Raw genomic sequence first — 15000 nt, 5'->3', positions numbered from 1 at the left:
AGGCTTCACGGCAACCACACTCAACTCACCACGCGCCTCACCGAGAACGAACCACATTTTAGCGACCATGAGGAGGTTACCCCATGTGACTCTACCCTCCCTAGCAACCAGGCCACTTTGGTTGCTTAGGAGACCTGGCTGGAGTCACTCAGCACGCCCTGGGATTCGAACTAGCGAACTCCAGGGGTGGTAGCCAGCGTCTAATTTTATTTAGTATTATTATAATTTTGCTTAGACCAAATTCTAAACTGTGCTTTATTTTGTTTTTTGGTTTGTTTAGTTTTGGTTTGGTTTTAGTTTGTTTTGTTTGTTTGGTTTCTGTTTTTGTTCTTGTTGTTAAAATGTATCATTACATTTTTATTTATTTAGTTTTATATTAATTTTAAGCAGACCAGATTCAAACCTGCGTCTCCAACGCAGTTATTCTTATGTTGCGAGCGTGTGCCCTATCCACTGTGTAATGGGTTTGTAAACTCTAAAGAAAGATTTTCACGTCTGTGTTTTAGGCTTTGGGGAGGAAGCGTTGCTTTAACACAAACAGGCAGTTCTGGTGCCGTCTGACATGTCTGATCACTCCAGTTTTCTGAGAGTTATGATTCATCACGCACTGCTTATGACTTATTTATTAATTTTACTGTTTCCATGGCACTCCTTTCAACCTTTCAGTTGCTCACTCATTTTGCTTTAGCACTTAGCCAGTTGCCTCTCTGTGTCTTCATGTTTGTGGATTCTCATTTTTGGAAGGACGTGTTCTCCTTTTGATCTTCGATCAAACTCATTACTGCTGCCGCTTTAACACTTACATTTAACAAAAAATATTTTCCAAAATAGAGTTTGTTCCTAATATTTACATGGATCTCAAAGTAGCTTTTTTATGCCCAAGTATGTAACATGTTTCTAAAAAATTTTAAATGTTTGCTTTGACCACTGACAATCTCCTCCTGGTTGTTTTTGACCTATTTCATCTCTAAAAACACTAGTAAAAGCTCCATCCTCTCCAGACAGAGAGAGAGAGCTGCCCCACCCCTCACCCACCCCAGACTGGCATGTGTGCCGTCAGTCTAAGAGTGGCGTGCGGATGATGCGAGCGAGAGTGATGCCAGTTGATGGCTTAACTGGACTACTCTTATTCAATCCGCTGTCTAATCCTCCCCCCTAATTGAACTGACAAGCATGGTTGTCATGGTGACATCGGGGGCATGGATTTCAGCGTGCTGTGACTAGATGGTAGGGGTTTGCTAATTCGCTCAACGGCAATGACCTGTTTTCTGCTTTAATGCCATGGCTAGAGCGCATCTGCCCATTCTACAGAAATATATTTGTGCCATTTGACTTGACAATGTGCCATATAACCATTGGCACACATTAAGGATTATATGATGTGGTTGCTGTTGAACAATCCAACAGTCCTTAAAGCAAGAGCATCCACACAAATACGATCCAAACCAAAGAGATTTCAATAAAAAAAAATAAAAAAAAGCTTTATAGCAGGGCCGGTACTAGGATGCGATCTTTGGGGGGTTCTCTTTTTGTCTGACCGGGAAGGTCCCCCTTGGTCATTTCGCCATCCAACTGGCGGGGCACAAGAAAAAAATCTACGGGGGCAATGTCCCAGCCCCGCCTTTGACCCAGCTATACTTTATAGTGCTGCGAATCAGTAGGTACCTGGGGATACAATATTATATGGATATCTGTGTCTTGATACGATAATATTGTGATTTTTATTTTATTTTTTGGTTTAGTGTATTGTGAATTTAAACTGTCATATATTGCGATCTTTTACACACTTGTTTCGCATTTAATTTCATTGGACTTTGGTGCTTTGCGCAACAATTGCTAAACGTTCTGCTATACTACATCAAACATAATAGCTTGGTTCCAGCGTGTTTAATATGACAAACACCCTTGCAGTCAGTGTGTACAGACGTCTTACAAAGCAAACAAGATAAAGACTTGTATCCTGAGCTTGTTCATTTTGGTTAAATAGAAATAATTGAGCATTCGTTGATCTAAAGTCGCACTATATTTTGTCTTGCTCCGAATGATGATGATCAATGCCCTTTTTCCCCCAAACTATTGATGTGAAAAATGTAAATACAAATATTGGTTATTGGTGCTAGAATATTTATAAAGTATTGCGAGTTAAAATAGTCTAATGATTCTCTAATGCTTGATATGGCATGCCCTCTGAACTGTTTAAATGCAAATAACTGGCAGCTGGCAGGGATGCTCTCCTGCACGGCACCTTATAGGTAATAGGTTGCCTAAGCAACACTGTCACCTCTGGTTCCATGGTAATGAATGAGCAGAGACATAGTGCCTTGCGGATGGGGTTTTTTCTCAGTAGGCTCTAAGCAGCCCATTCGCTTCTAAGCCAGTGGCCATTGGCGGTTTCTTGCGGCTGGTTGCCGTACTGGTTGATGGCTAATTAGCAGCTGCGTGTGATCCTTAAGGAGATGGGCGGTGATGAGAATCAGACCGGGTCATCTCAATCGCTCTCAAGAAACCTCAACAACCCTCAGACACAAGAGCCTCTCCTTCAGTTGCGATTGCAGAAGGACTGCAGTGAGTGGTAGAAAGAGGCAGTTTTCTCAGAGAGAGAGTTTTTTTTTTTTTTTTTTTTTTTTTTTTGAAAAACAGAGATTATCGGAAGGTATTAGGCAGACTTGATTCTATAAAGAAATTCGAGTAAGAAGTTGGCTCAGAACTCGCCCTCTGGAAAAAATTGGTGTAAGGAAAAAAGGTCGTAAGCCAGCTTGAAGGGGCAAATGCTCTATTAAAGTGTGGCACTAGTTTGAATCATTCTTTTCACCAATTTATGTTTTTTTCCCCCCATTATGTTCAAACGTTTGTCAGCGGATCCCATCGCAATCATACATTTTGTTTGAACTTCAAAATTCTCAATGTATGGCACGAGTTTGTTCTTTTCACCAATTTGAGTTTCATTGACTTTTTTTCAACATATTGGCCTTTTTCCACAAATATAATTTTACTTGAATTTTTCTGTAGACGTAAACATTACCAAGCCAAGATGATTTTTTTCGTACTTCAAACTATCTATTGTGTTGTATGAGTTCAATTCATTATTTTCACCAATTTATTGTTTTGTTCCCCATTACGTTCAAATGATTGTCAACAAATTAACACTTTTCTTCGCAATCGTAAATTTTGCATCCACAAAAATGCGAACCAAAATCATCTTCACAGTCATAATTCTAATATCACTCAAGATTCATTCTTTTTACTAATTCTGAGTTACGTTATTGTTTTCCTTTCTCATTACGTCAACAGATTAACCCTATTTTCACTATCGTCATTTTCCCATTCACACACGCGAACCAAACCAGATGGATTCTGATTTCAACATGCTTCATATGGGCAGGAATCAGCAATGACATGGGGTTATGATATTATATTAATATATATTATATGTGATTCGTGATAAAATAATATTGCAATCCTATATGTAGACGTTAATATTAAAATATTAAATATAAAAATGCCAAAGTAATTTTTGTTCATACTACAAATTATCTTGCAACGTGTTGTATGAGTTTGATTAGAGGTCGACTGATAGTGGATTTTGCGGATATGACAACTAAGGTGGTGGAAAAGGCTGATAAGAGATTAATCGGCCGATAGTTTTTAAAATCGATGTTAAAAATGTTCTTAATCTTTATGACAGGCACAGAAGTAGAGGCTGGCAAGAGTCCAAAATGTATAAAATCCCAGATGCAGATTATTGTTCCCAACCCCTAGAAAACTAGAAAGCATTTATGATTTGGTGAATAACGTGGCACTTAACTGTAAACAAGCTCAAAACACACAAGGGGCTCCATTATAATGCTCTTTATTTAAGTATTGACCAAAATTTAGCTTTTCATAGCCTATATAATCACCAAAAGAAAAGTTTTGTATATATAAAATATATTTCACCAGATGAGGTTTAATGAGGAATAAGGTTTATTATAATTCACAAGATATGAAGTTGGAGACACTATGTATGTGCTGACAGGGCACGTTTCCATATGGACTCATTTTTTTTTTTTGTTGCATGCCCTCGCTTCAGTTTAGAATACTTGATTATCTAATCAAAATACTGATGACCACAGAGGAACATGGAGGAATTAAAAAAAAAAAAAATCTATCGGCAACTATTGGCATAGATTTTTGTCGATAATGACAGTTCCAAAAAGCAACTATTGGCACAGAATAATCAGTCTACCTCTTTGATCAACTGTACCAGTGGTTGAAGTTAATTTGTCCAGTTCTCTTCACAAATTCTCAGGGCTACATGACATTATTTTCCATATTATGTTCCAATGATTGCTACCAGATATTAACCACCTTCTTCGAAATCTGTATTTTTGTTCGCAAGTTGTATTTCTCACTCTCTTTCCCTTCCGTTTGCTTCTCCCTTCAGAAGACGTCCCTGATTTAATGGGTCCAATCATCGGGATGTCGCCGGATAAGAAAGCAGAATCCCCAGGCATGCTAGGGGAACGGGCGGGCCGGCGTGGAGTTTGTGGGACGCTACCTGAAGCAGAGTGTGCCGCCAGCCCCCTGGCCACCAGCCTGGACCATACCTCCAGCTCAGGAGACGAAGAACTTACCAACCTCAACTGGCTCCACGAGAACCTTCTCCAGAACTTCACGCTGGGAGGCAACGAGACCCAGTCCAGCTCCAGTCCACTCTTTGACATTGAAGGCAACCATGGGAACTCAGTCATATCCTCGGCAGCTTCTAATGGAGATTCTGTCAAGTCGAAACCACCTTTCTCCTTCTCCCTGCTCATATACATGGCCATTGAACAGTCCCCAAGCAAGTCTCTGCCAGTGAAGGACATTTACGGTTGGATTCTGGAGCACTTTCCATACTTCTCTAGCGCCCCCACTGGCTGGAAGAACTCGGTGCGGCACAATCTGTCCCTCAACAAGTGCTTCCGCAAGGTGGAAAGGAGCCTGGGGAAGGTGAGCATCGTTTATTCAATCCAGATGCTGGTACTCTTCCAAGTTGTTGTCATACCTGCAAACTAGTTGCCTTTCAGGGAAATTTACCGTTTTGAATCCAAAATAGGTCATTTACGTGATTCTCGCAGATCCGATAATTTTTTTTTTGGGTTGGTGGGGGTGGGCGGTGAAGTAGCCTATACATCCATGTGAACAATTTGTTAAACTTCAGTGTTAGGTGATCAAGCATTTTGTTCGGCTGATCGCATCCGCGATAAGAGCAGCACAAGCATAGCTAGACACGCGCACACCACCGCCTAAGGGTTTGACAGATGTGGGGCATTTCTCTGAAGGTCGACAGGCAACAAGGTCTAATCGCGCTTCCAAACCAGGGGTAAGGTATCCTTACTGTTGCAGTATGGTACAAAACTGATTTTCTAACTGTATTTGTTGCTTTATATACTCCACAGAATTCGTTAATACAGAACATGACTTTAACATGTTGTAAAATTGCCACAGTGTTTGGCTATTAGTAACGCACAAATTTGCTTTATGATGTCTGTTTGAATATGTTCTTTACTGTCATTTGTTGATTTAAAAAAAAAAAAAAAAAAAAAGATTGATTAATATCAATCACATGGCTTTGCTTTTCTAAGACTGTCCCTTTTACTTGCATCCTTGCGTCCTGTCGGCTCCCTGTTAGGATATGGGGAAAATATGCGAGGAAAAGATGCAAGGAAAAGATACGAGGACGGAAGAATCCAAGTGAAACGTATTTGTAAAATAAAATGTCCCGCTTATTTAAGCGTCATTTCAGAGTGTTGCCTTTTGCGCAGCTGCATTCCCTCGGGACGCTTGCTGTTATGTTGTTCAAATTTGATTTATTGATATATTAAAAATAAATCCTAATAATTCAAGATGCACTCTCAAAGTATGTGACAGTTACAGTTAAAACAGCGGTGAAACATGAATTCGAACTATTGTGTCAGATGTGAAGGGAAAGGAGAATTTACGCGTGCGTCAGGTGCTTTGACACAAAAGATCTCCACAACAAATCTACCAGTGCGTTCTCTCACAAACCTCCTCATAAAGGTTCCTCTGTCCTCATTTAAGTAGTTTTTCATATAAACATGCGCTAGATAAATGTCTTTTTGCCACGTTTGCCTTGTTTTTAGACGCTGAAAAAGAACTTCAACTGTTACAACCTGCGTTCTGCCTTATTCATTGCGCTGCATCTTGCTTTTTTTAGTGCAAGAACGCATTTTGCCTGAACCAGGGTCAGAAATTAACAGGGGTTTTGGGCAAAAATGCCACTGAAGGTGACAAAAAGGACCCCGAAATTAAAAATGTGGGAGGAAAAAAAAAAGGGCCACTTATGATTTCTTATTTGTAACATCGGATATATTTATTTTTCTATTCTAGACCTAATGTATACGTATCACATGAAATTATTTGATGTTCATTTAAATTATAGGTTACCGCCTATCTGGTTATTCAGGTTGAACATGTTTTTTAAGGAATTGTTTCATTTGAAGTATTTGAAATAACACAGTGATGTCATATTGTCATATTTTGTATGGCTATATAAAATATGCCCTGACAATGCCCTAATAATGGTAAAAAAAAATTAAATAAAAAAAGGATGTGCCTAAAAACAACTCAGTGGGGCAAATGTTGCCCCTTAATAGAAAAGTTAATTTCTGACACTAGTCTAAATAGCCTCTTTTAAAAATGATTTAGCCAATAGTTACATAAATGCTATACACACTCAAGAAAATAATGATAATAAAAAAATGTTTCTATCAAAGCCACCAGAATTGAATGCTTTGGTGTTGTTTTGCCCCCCAAAAAAATCTCAAAATAAGGGTACACTTTATTACTTGGTCATATTTATTATGTCACATTATTATGGAACGAATTTTGGCAAAGGAAAATATTTTTTAATATAATAGAATAACAAAGAATCAAATATATTGATAGATGCACAAAAATGACATTTGCAATCTTTTACATGTTACTTTTAGCACTTTAACCCCCCCATCCCCCCCCGCCCCCATTTTTTTAAAATTGCATTTGAAATTTAAACAAAAAACTATAGGCCGATAACGATACTGATATCAACTAACTGTATTTTGTCATCAGATCACATGTTGCTTAGGAATGCTTAAAAATTATAAAGAGCTACAAAAGCGGCCTGAGAAGCTCAGCGAGTATTGACGCTGACTATCAACCCTGGAGTTGCGAGTTCAAATCCAGGGTGTGCTAAGTGACTCCAGCCAGGTCTCCTTAGCAACCAGATTGGCCTGGTTGCTAGGGAGGGTAGAGTCACATGGGGTAAACTCCTCGTGGTCATGATTAGTGGTTCTTGCTCTCAATGGGGTGCGTGGTAAGTTGTGCGTGGATCGTGGAGAGTAGCATGAGCCTCCATATGCTGTGAGTCTCCGGCGTCATGCACAATGAGCCACGTGATAAGATGCGCGGATTGACGGTCTCAGAAGCGGAGGCAACTGAGACTTGTCCTCCACCACCCGGATTGAGGTGAGTAACCGCGCCACCACAAGGACCTACTAAGTAGTGGGAATTGGGCATTCCAAATTGGGGAGAAAAGGGGATAAAAAATCAAATTAAAAAATGAATAGTTTCCATTGAACATTGGATCTGTTGAACATATGACAGGCCAAACTTTTAAAGAGAGCTACAATGAAAGATACATACAGGATAAAAAAGATAACAAAAAATGACTACATATGATTAATATGAAAAAAGGTTACTTTGTACATCTAAAAAATGTTTGCACTTATGTTTTTGCAGTTTAAATGCAGCCTTTTAAGGTTTATTAATCACATAAAGTCATATTGCAATTTCAATCTTTATTCGATCAATCATGCAGCATTAATGGATATACCGATATCTCAGAGGTCAAAGTCTGCTGGTTTCAAAGCATTTTGGATGGTTTCCCTCATCATGTAGCCTATAGGAAAGTGCCGCTTCCACAACTGTCATGTCCATTTATGACGTTATTTTCACATAAATGTGAGAACGAGAAAAAATAACAATTATTACATGTTCTTAGGAGTGCCAACCTTTCTACATATTGTGGCTATTTTTAGTTCTGTTTTTAAAAAGTGTGCTACTAATTAATAAATAGAATAGAAATAAATAGAAATAAACCATCGGTTTTTCATATCAGAGTTTTCATGCTTATTACCGATATGCCGATGGTTTTAATTTGGTCAATAATTGTCTGATAAATATCGGCAGCTGATACATCGGTGCATCCCTAGTTTTTTCTATGTAAACATGCGGCATGTGTGCTGTTTTCTTGCTGTCTAGCGCATGAATGCCTCGTTTATAACACATCCGTCATTTGCCGAATTTTGAAAACATTGATGGATAATTCATCAACAAACAACTTTTAAACCATCTTTATGTGGTATATGTGCTCTGAAAGGTCTCAGCCATGGGAGAAAACAACACCTTTAATGCAAAAATATTAACGTGCCACTTCTAAAAGTATTTTGCATATGAGTTTATGCGTTATAGAGTTCTTATTAGTTCTTATCGTGCTGTATTAGTTAATCAGTAATTAATTAGCTGTCCAACGTCACTTGTACCAGTGTGCCAAGGACAAATTTTACGTGCAAATGTGTATCAAATGCTTGCGCTGTAGAGCCCTGCTTGTGGGACTTAAACCGACAACATTTCGGTTACTTCTTTAGATTATTAAACCACTAGCTACACCATTCATCCTTGACGTTCTTCAGCATACAAAGGCTTAGATGTGGTGTTGACCTTGTCAAGGTCATGTGACCATACAGTACAGAGGTTCTAGCAAGCATAAGTGTGTTGTGTCAAACGTCACTCTCCCTCCCTGAGAGCAAGTCAACACACTCAGATAGAAGCTTATCTCAGCCTCGCAATCTACCGCACACACATTCAGACACTTGTGGAGGAGACAGTGAATGAAAAGTGGCATTCAACTGATCACAAAGTATAGTCAGGACATTATTGATGTAAAAAAGCAGCACCAACACTATTTGAAAATTTCCAGCAGCCATCACTCCAACACCTTATCCTTGAGTTATCATGCTAAATTGATCATTTGGTTCTAGAAAATCACTTGCCATTATATCAAACACAGCTGAAAGATATTTGGTTCGTTAAATGAAGCTTAACATTGTCTTTGTCTTTGTGTTTGTTTTTGAGTTGCCACAGTATGAAATAGACTAGCATGTCTTAAGGTCAATATTAGGTCAAAAATGGCAAAAAAGAAACAGCTTTCTCTAGAAACTCGTCAGTCAATCATTGTTTTGAGGAATGAAGGCTATACAATGCTTGAAATTGCCAAAAAACTGAAGATTTCATACAAATGTGTACACTACAGTCTTCAAAGACAAAGGACAACTGGCTCTAACAAGGACAGAAAGAGATGTGGAAGACCAGATGTACAACTAAACAAGAGGATAAGTACATCAGAGTCTCTAGTTTGAGAAATAGACGCCTCACATGTCCTCAGCTGACAGCTTCATTGAATTCTGCCCGCTCAACACCAGTTTCATGTACAACAGTAAAGAGAAGACTCAGGGGTGCAGGTCTTATGGGAAGAATTGCAATCATTGTAATAGTAATTTTTCACGTTATTAATGGCCTGAATATACATTGTGATCAGCTGAATGCCACTTTGGTGAATTAAAGTACCAATTTCTTTCCATAAGAGCAAAATCTGAACATTATTCCAAACTTTTGGCCGCCAGTGTATGTATACATATGTATTTCTTTCTCTCCAAACGGTAGCGTTCTGGTTAACCAAGTGGACAAACGTTTCAACGAAAAGCATGCTTGAGATCATAAATCTGTTATGTACGCACACTGTTGGCCATTGGTAGTAGACACATTTTAGTGAGTGTTAATGTTTTAACAAGACTTTACTTTCTAGAAGTCCACAGTGCTAAAAGTGCCCAAATTTGAAGAAACACCCATATGTCATAGAGAAAGGATGGACAGTACAGGGATGGGTATGCGACCAAGAAATGTTGCAAGCTGGATTTGAACTCATGTTGTCCACACGAGCACCATAGCTCACTGTTTCTAAACCACTAATCCAAATCACTTTTCCACCGTTTCTGCTTTGTGTCCTTCTGCCTCTGTGTCATGTATGGTCAGTGTAATGTGTTCAGCCGCTCAGCTGTAATGTTGAGCTGTATTTACTGACTGCAGTGAGAGCGAAAGTGTGTAAGAAAGCGGCAGTGAAGTGATCTTCTCTGGACCTATGAGAGGTCATCAGTGAGAGCTCATTCGTCAGACAGACACAGAAAGAGAGAAATGGTTTCACATGACACTGCCTGCTTTCTGTTGCCATGACAATGTTTCCTCCTTCCTGTTTATGAGCCGCCTGGTAATCTGAGTCAAGGTTGTAGCCACCCTCCTCCTACCTAGTTCTCAATGTCTCTCTCTCGCTCTCTCTTTGACATTGTGAAATGATTTTCATGAAATATGTATATATGTATCACTAGTATTGTGTCATCTTTCCTACTCGTATCACTCTGCGATCTCTACAAGTAAGCTTATTAAATAATTTCAACTCATCAATATTTCATGTCCATTTATTTATTATTTGGCAGGTAGACATCTTGTAAAATGATGGATAATGAGCAGATGGTCGTTATATAAAAAATAAACACCAACAGAACTCCGACGCAAACCGAAGGTGCAAATCAGCTGTTCAGACATTTTTTTTTCTTCTCACATAATTTCAACTCATATCAATGTTTCATGTCCATTTATTTATTTATATGGCAAGTAGTCTTGTAATAAGCTGGATAATGAGCAGTCGGACAGTCATTTTCGCAAAATAAACACCAACAGAAATCCAACGCAAACCGAAGGTGGATATCAGCTGTTCAGCGATTCCTTCTCACATAATAACAATTTCAGCTCATATCAATGTTTCATATGCATTTATTTATATGGCAAGTAGTCTTGTAATAAGCTGAATAATGAGCAGTCGGACAGTCATTTTCGCAAAATAAACCAACGGACATCCAACGCAAACTGAAGGTGGATTTCAGCGAGTTTCTTTCTTCTCACATTATAACATTATTTCAGCGCAAATCAATATTTCATATCCATTTATTTGATTAGTAGCTGTGTAATAAGCTACTCTGCTTTGCGTTGGGTCCTGATCACCGTTTCGGAGTTTATTTGGCTATAACAACCGGCTGACTGTACATTTATCCCTTTCTTTCAACACTCTTGACTCCCAACAAAATCCATCCACTTACACCGATTCAGTGCTACAGTAATTAACTGATACAGTTATTATTACAACTCATGTATCATATCCTGTCATAAACATCCAAACTGCATCTTTTCTGCTGTTTACAACCAAACTCTGATGTTTATCGGCAGCTTTTAACCACCCATTGTAAACTCCCAGCAGGCTCTATATTGCCAATCACATGCTCAGCTGATCACATTAAGAAGCTTTTTAGCAGGTATAATCTCTCACCAGGCAGTGGTAAATGTGTCTACCTGCTTTGTCTTTTTTTTAATTTTTTTCTGTCCATTTGGAGTGAAATGGGTCGATACGTATATACAAATACACATATACAGATATCCTTCTTGTACACCTCCATTTTATAAAACCCCCAAACAGCGACGTAATGGCTGCGGCTTATACTGTATTTGCATTTTTTCATTTGCCGATTGTCCATTTATATTTTTCCACATTGGAAAAAAAAAACCTGGCTAAAGTGCTGTTATTTAGCAGCCATCTGGAAAAGTGAAGAGAATGTATTAAAACTTCAGATTACCATTTATTTACAAAGTTCTACACATCTCCCGCTAATTGTGTGTTGCAGTGTCAGACCACAAACAACTCACGGAAATGTGTTTAGACATTGTGATCATAATTTCTGATTTGAAAAGTCCTAAAGTAGCCTAATAAATACAGATTCTATCTCAAACATTACACTGAAAACAAAGTGGAATATGCAGTTCTGCTTGTGGATATTCATTTTACTTGCTACCTCAGCTTATTTTTAAATATTTGATGCCCCGCATCTGGCCAATTTTGGTAAATCCAGTGATTAATTCTTCTTCGGAGACTTCGTTATTCTATCAATTCGAACACGTTTTTGTTTCCAGGTGGACTGATTCACTCCAAAGACTGATCTAAATCCCAGAACTTAACTATGGGTGGTGTGGCCTAATGGTTTTGAGATCTGGGCTGGTAACCGAAAGGTTGTAGGTTTGAATCCTGCAAAGGAGGTGTTCATTGAACATTCACTGTTATTGTACCTTTGAGCAAGACACTTAAACCTCAGGTTACTAAAGTAGAACTGAATGTGTCATAAGTTTCCTGTTAGTCACTTTGGATAAAAGTGCTTGCTAAATGATAACTAAGGGGCCGTTCAGACCCAACGTGTTCCTGCACTTAAAAAGCTTGACGCAACGCAACAGATAGGACAGAACTCATGTGTCTCGAGACGCGTTTTAACTTGTAATGGCATTAAAAACAAGCGCCGTGCTGGACAAAAAGGTCAGAGACGTCTGTAACAGATAACGTCTCTTTCTCGAGGGAAGGGAGGCAGCGGGAACTGGATTAATAATCACAAGACTTTTAATAAAACACTGACGAAGACTTTGAACATAAACAATGACGCGCACACACAGCTTCGTGCGTCTCTCTCTCTCTCGAACTGGCATCTCTGGCTCCTCTTTATCCCTCTCCCGGCTGATTGGGATAATTCAGCGCCAGGCGTCCATCCTTACGGCCTGGCCATGCCCTCCTCGTCACAACGTCCATGTAGTGCATGTTTATATAGAAAAGCAACTTTTCAAAACACTTTTGATGTGAACAGCCCTGAGTGGTGCTCATGTCATCTAACTGTGTGGTTTTTATAGGTGAATGGAAAGGGTTCTTTGTGGTGTGTGGACCCAGAATACAGACCCAATCTGATTCAAGCCCTGAAGAAACAGCACTTCCCCACGGCCCACTCCTTCTGCACGCCCCCTGCCTCCCCACCCAGGTAAATACACACATTTACTACAGTATAAACTCACAAAGGTAAAAGGCACAATATAAGTGTAAATGACTAAGCAAAATAACTTTGTGTGTTTGACAGTGCCTTCTCACCCACGCGACACCTCTTCCTCCAGGGCTGCTCTCTGAAAGGTTAGACAGTTCTCTTTTTGTGATGTTGAATATCATCTTTGTCAAAATTGCAATTAGAAATCTAGTTATTCACAGAACAAAAAAAAATGCATGTTTGTAAGCTGAAAACTGATCATGTCTGGTTTTAGACTAAAAGACTAAAAGTGTCAATAGAGCTATTGAGGGCACTTCCTGTGAGTTTAGAAAACCAGCTTTACGCATCACATCCACATGACCGTTCATCACAGCTCGCGACTATCATTTGATATACTCAAGTGTTCCCATGGTTATGGAAAACCTGGAAATATTAGGGAATTTTAAAATTGTGATTTCCAGGCTTGAAAAGTCATGGATGTTAAATGCTTTTTCCTATCTATAACTTTATAACTTTAAGTAAGCCATTTGTCGGTTGACTTCCTGAAAAGGCTCAAAGCATTGTTCTTTTTGTTTGAGTGACATTTACACTTCGGGCTCAGCCAATGGCGTGAGATTGGGGCGGGGCTTCCAGTTTGACCCCCCAATGGAAGACAAGGCAGTGTTTGGAAAACCTGTCATCATTTTTGCAGTTTTGTTTGGTTATGCCAATGGCAAAAAAATTACACATTTCGACTTTAAAGGTAATGGAATTTTTATTTAATGAATATGTGTTTTTGTAGTTATTTTGTAGTTACACTTGGCTCTTTTATTTATTTGTTGACCCTCTTGTGGGTCTAAAAGGGGGCGCTATATTGCAAAAAAAATTTACACTTAAAATGCTGAAGTCCCCTTATACGTAAGTCAGGAATATGTGGTATCGTTTGAAACTATACTGATAATCACTTCTGCATTTGTTACTTAAAATAACAAAATAAGGCCTTAAAACATCCGCGTCGCAAATAAGCGCCATCTAGTGGTTATGTGGTAGAAATATTAATATGAAAAGTCTTTAAAATAGCACTTAAGTAGACAAATCATATATCAAACGAAAGCTCTTGTTCTCAGGAGTGCGACTGCACAGTGCACAGTATTTTGTTGCATTAATACCACAGTTGAAAAGATTTTCAAAAGAATCACAAAGTAAAATATGATTTCTGTAAGACATCAAATACAAACGTCTATTTCATTTGCCGGTCACAGCTGCTGTAAGCCCCAAATAGCTAAAAACTTCTGCTTTTACCTTAGACAGTTCTCTAAAAAATTTGAAATTTTTTTACTTGTTTGTGAACTTGCATGTGTGAATAATCCAATGTTATATCTTAGATGTCCAGAACAAAATATGAAGTGTCACAGGAAAAGCATGCTAAACAAATCATCGGATATATGTTATCGACTATTGATGATAAAATGTTATACATCATCGCAAAGGGGGGAATCTCCGCTTTCTAATGATACCTAATTGAACTTCTAGTCCACTCATAGGATGAGATATTCTATGAAACAATGAGGGTGGTGCTTAAACCGAAAATTAGACTGAATGTCTATGGACGAACACATCTGTGAGGGCTACAATGAGTTAGAGCGCCAACAGATCTGTATATTGTGATGGAATGTGATAGAGAAAAAAACATTTTTTCTAGTACTTGCTGCCATCTACTGGAATAAAATAAGAATATTTGGAGGGAGAGGAAGTGAACAGAACCAGAATTACATGCTTACAAAAAAATAAAAAATAAATAAATATATATATATATATTTTAATTCTATTCATCTTAAGATTGTAAACATATACATGTATGTTATTTATGAGTCTTTTTATTTTTTTTATTTTTTTTATTTTGGGGGGTTTCTAAACAAAATTAGACAAATTATACACACACACTTTTACATTTGGGTGTGAAAAATTGCTGGCGGCAGCCCAAAAATGCACCAGAGTTGAAGAGGTTAACCAGAAATTGCTGTCTGTAAGTGATCTTCAT

The 15000-nt window shown here is 38.5% G+C and overlaps 1 protein-coding gene across 3 annotated transcripts in view; it reads left to right on the top strand.

Annotated features, from left to right (window-relative positions):
* The window catches only part of LOC127411956 (forkhead box protein N2-like), a 48166-nt gene that overhangs the window by 25024 nt on the left and 8142 nt on the right, over positions 1-15000 (top strand). For all 3 annotated transcript variants that reach the window (XM_051647922.1, XM_051647921.1, XM_051647923.1), the window contains 3 exons: positions 4424-4971; positions 12856-12980; positions 13077-13126. In XM_051647922.1, coding sequence (XP_051503882.1) covers positions 4441-4971; positions 12856-12980; positions 13077-13126 — 706 coding nt within the window. In that variant the 5' untranslated portion in view covers positions 4424-4440. The remainder of the gene's footprint in view (positions 1-4423; positions 4972-12855; positions 12981-13076; positions 13127-15000) is intronic.

The sequence above is a fragment of the Myxocyprinus asiaticus genome, chromosome 21 (assembly GCF_019703515.2).
Source record: "Myxocyprinus asiaticus isolate MX2 ecotype Aquarium Trade chromosome 21, UBuf_Myxa_2, whole genome shotgun sequence".
Classification (NCBI taxonomy): Eukaryota; Metazoa; Chordata; class Actinopteri; order Cypriniformes; family Catostomidae; genus Myxocyprinus; species Myxocyprinus asiaticus.
Note: the sequence above shows the minus strand (reverse complement) of the source record. Positions and strands in the feature narration are given on the sequence as shown.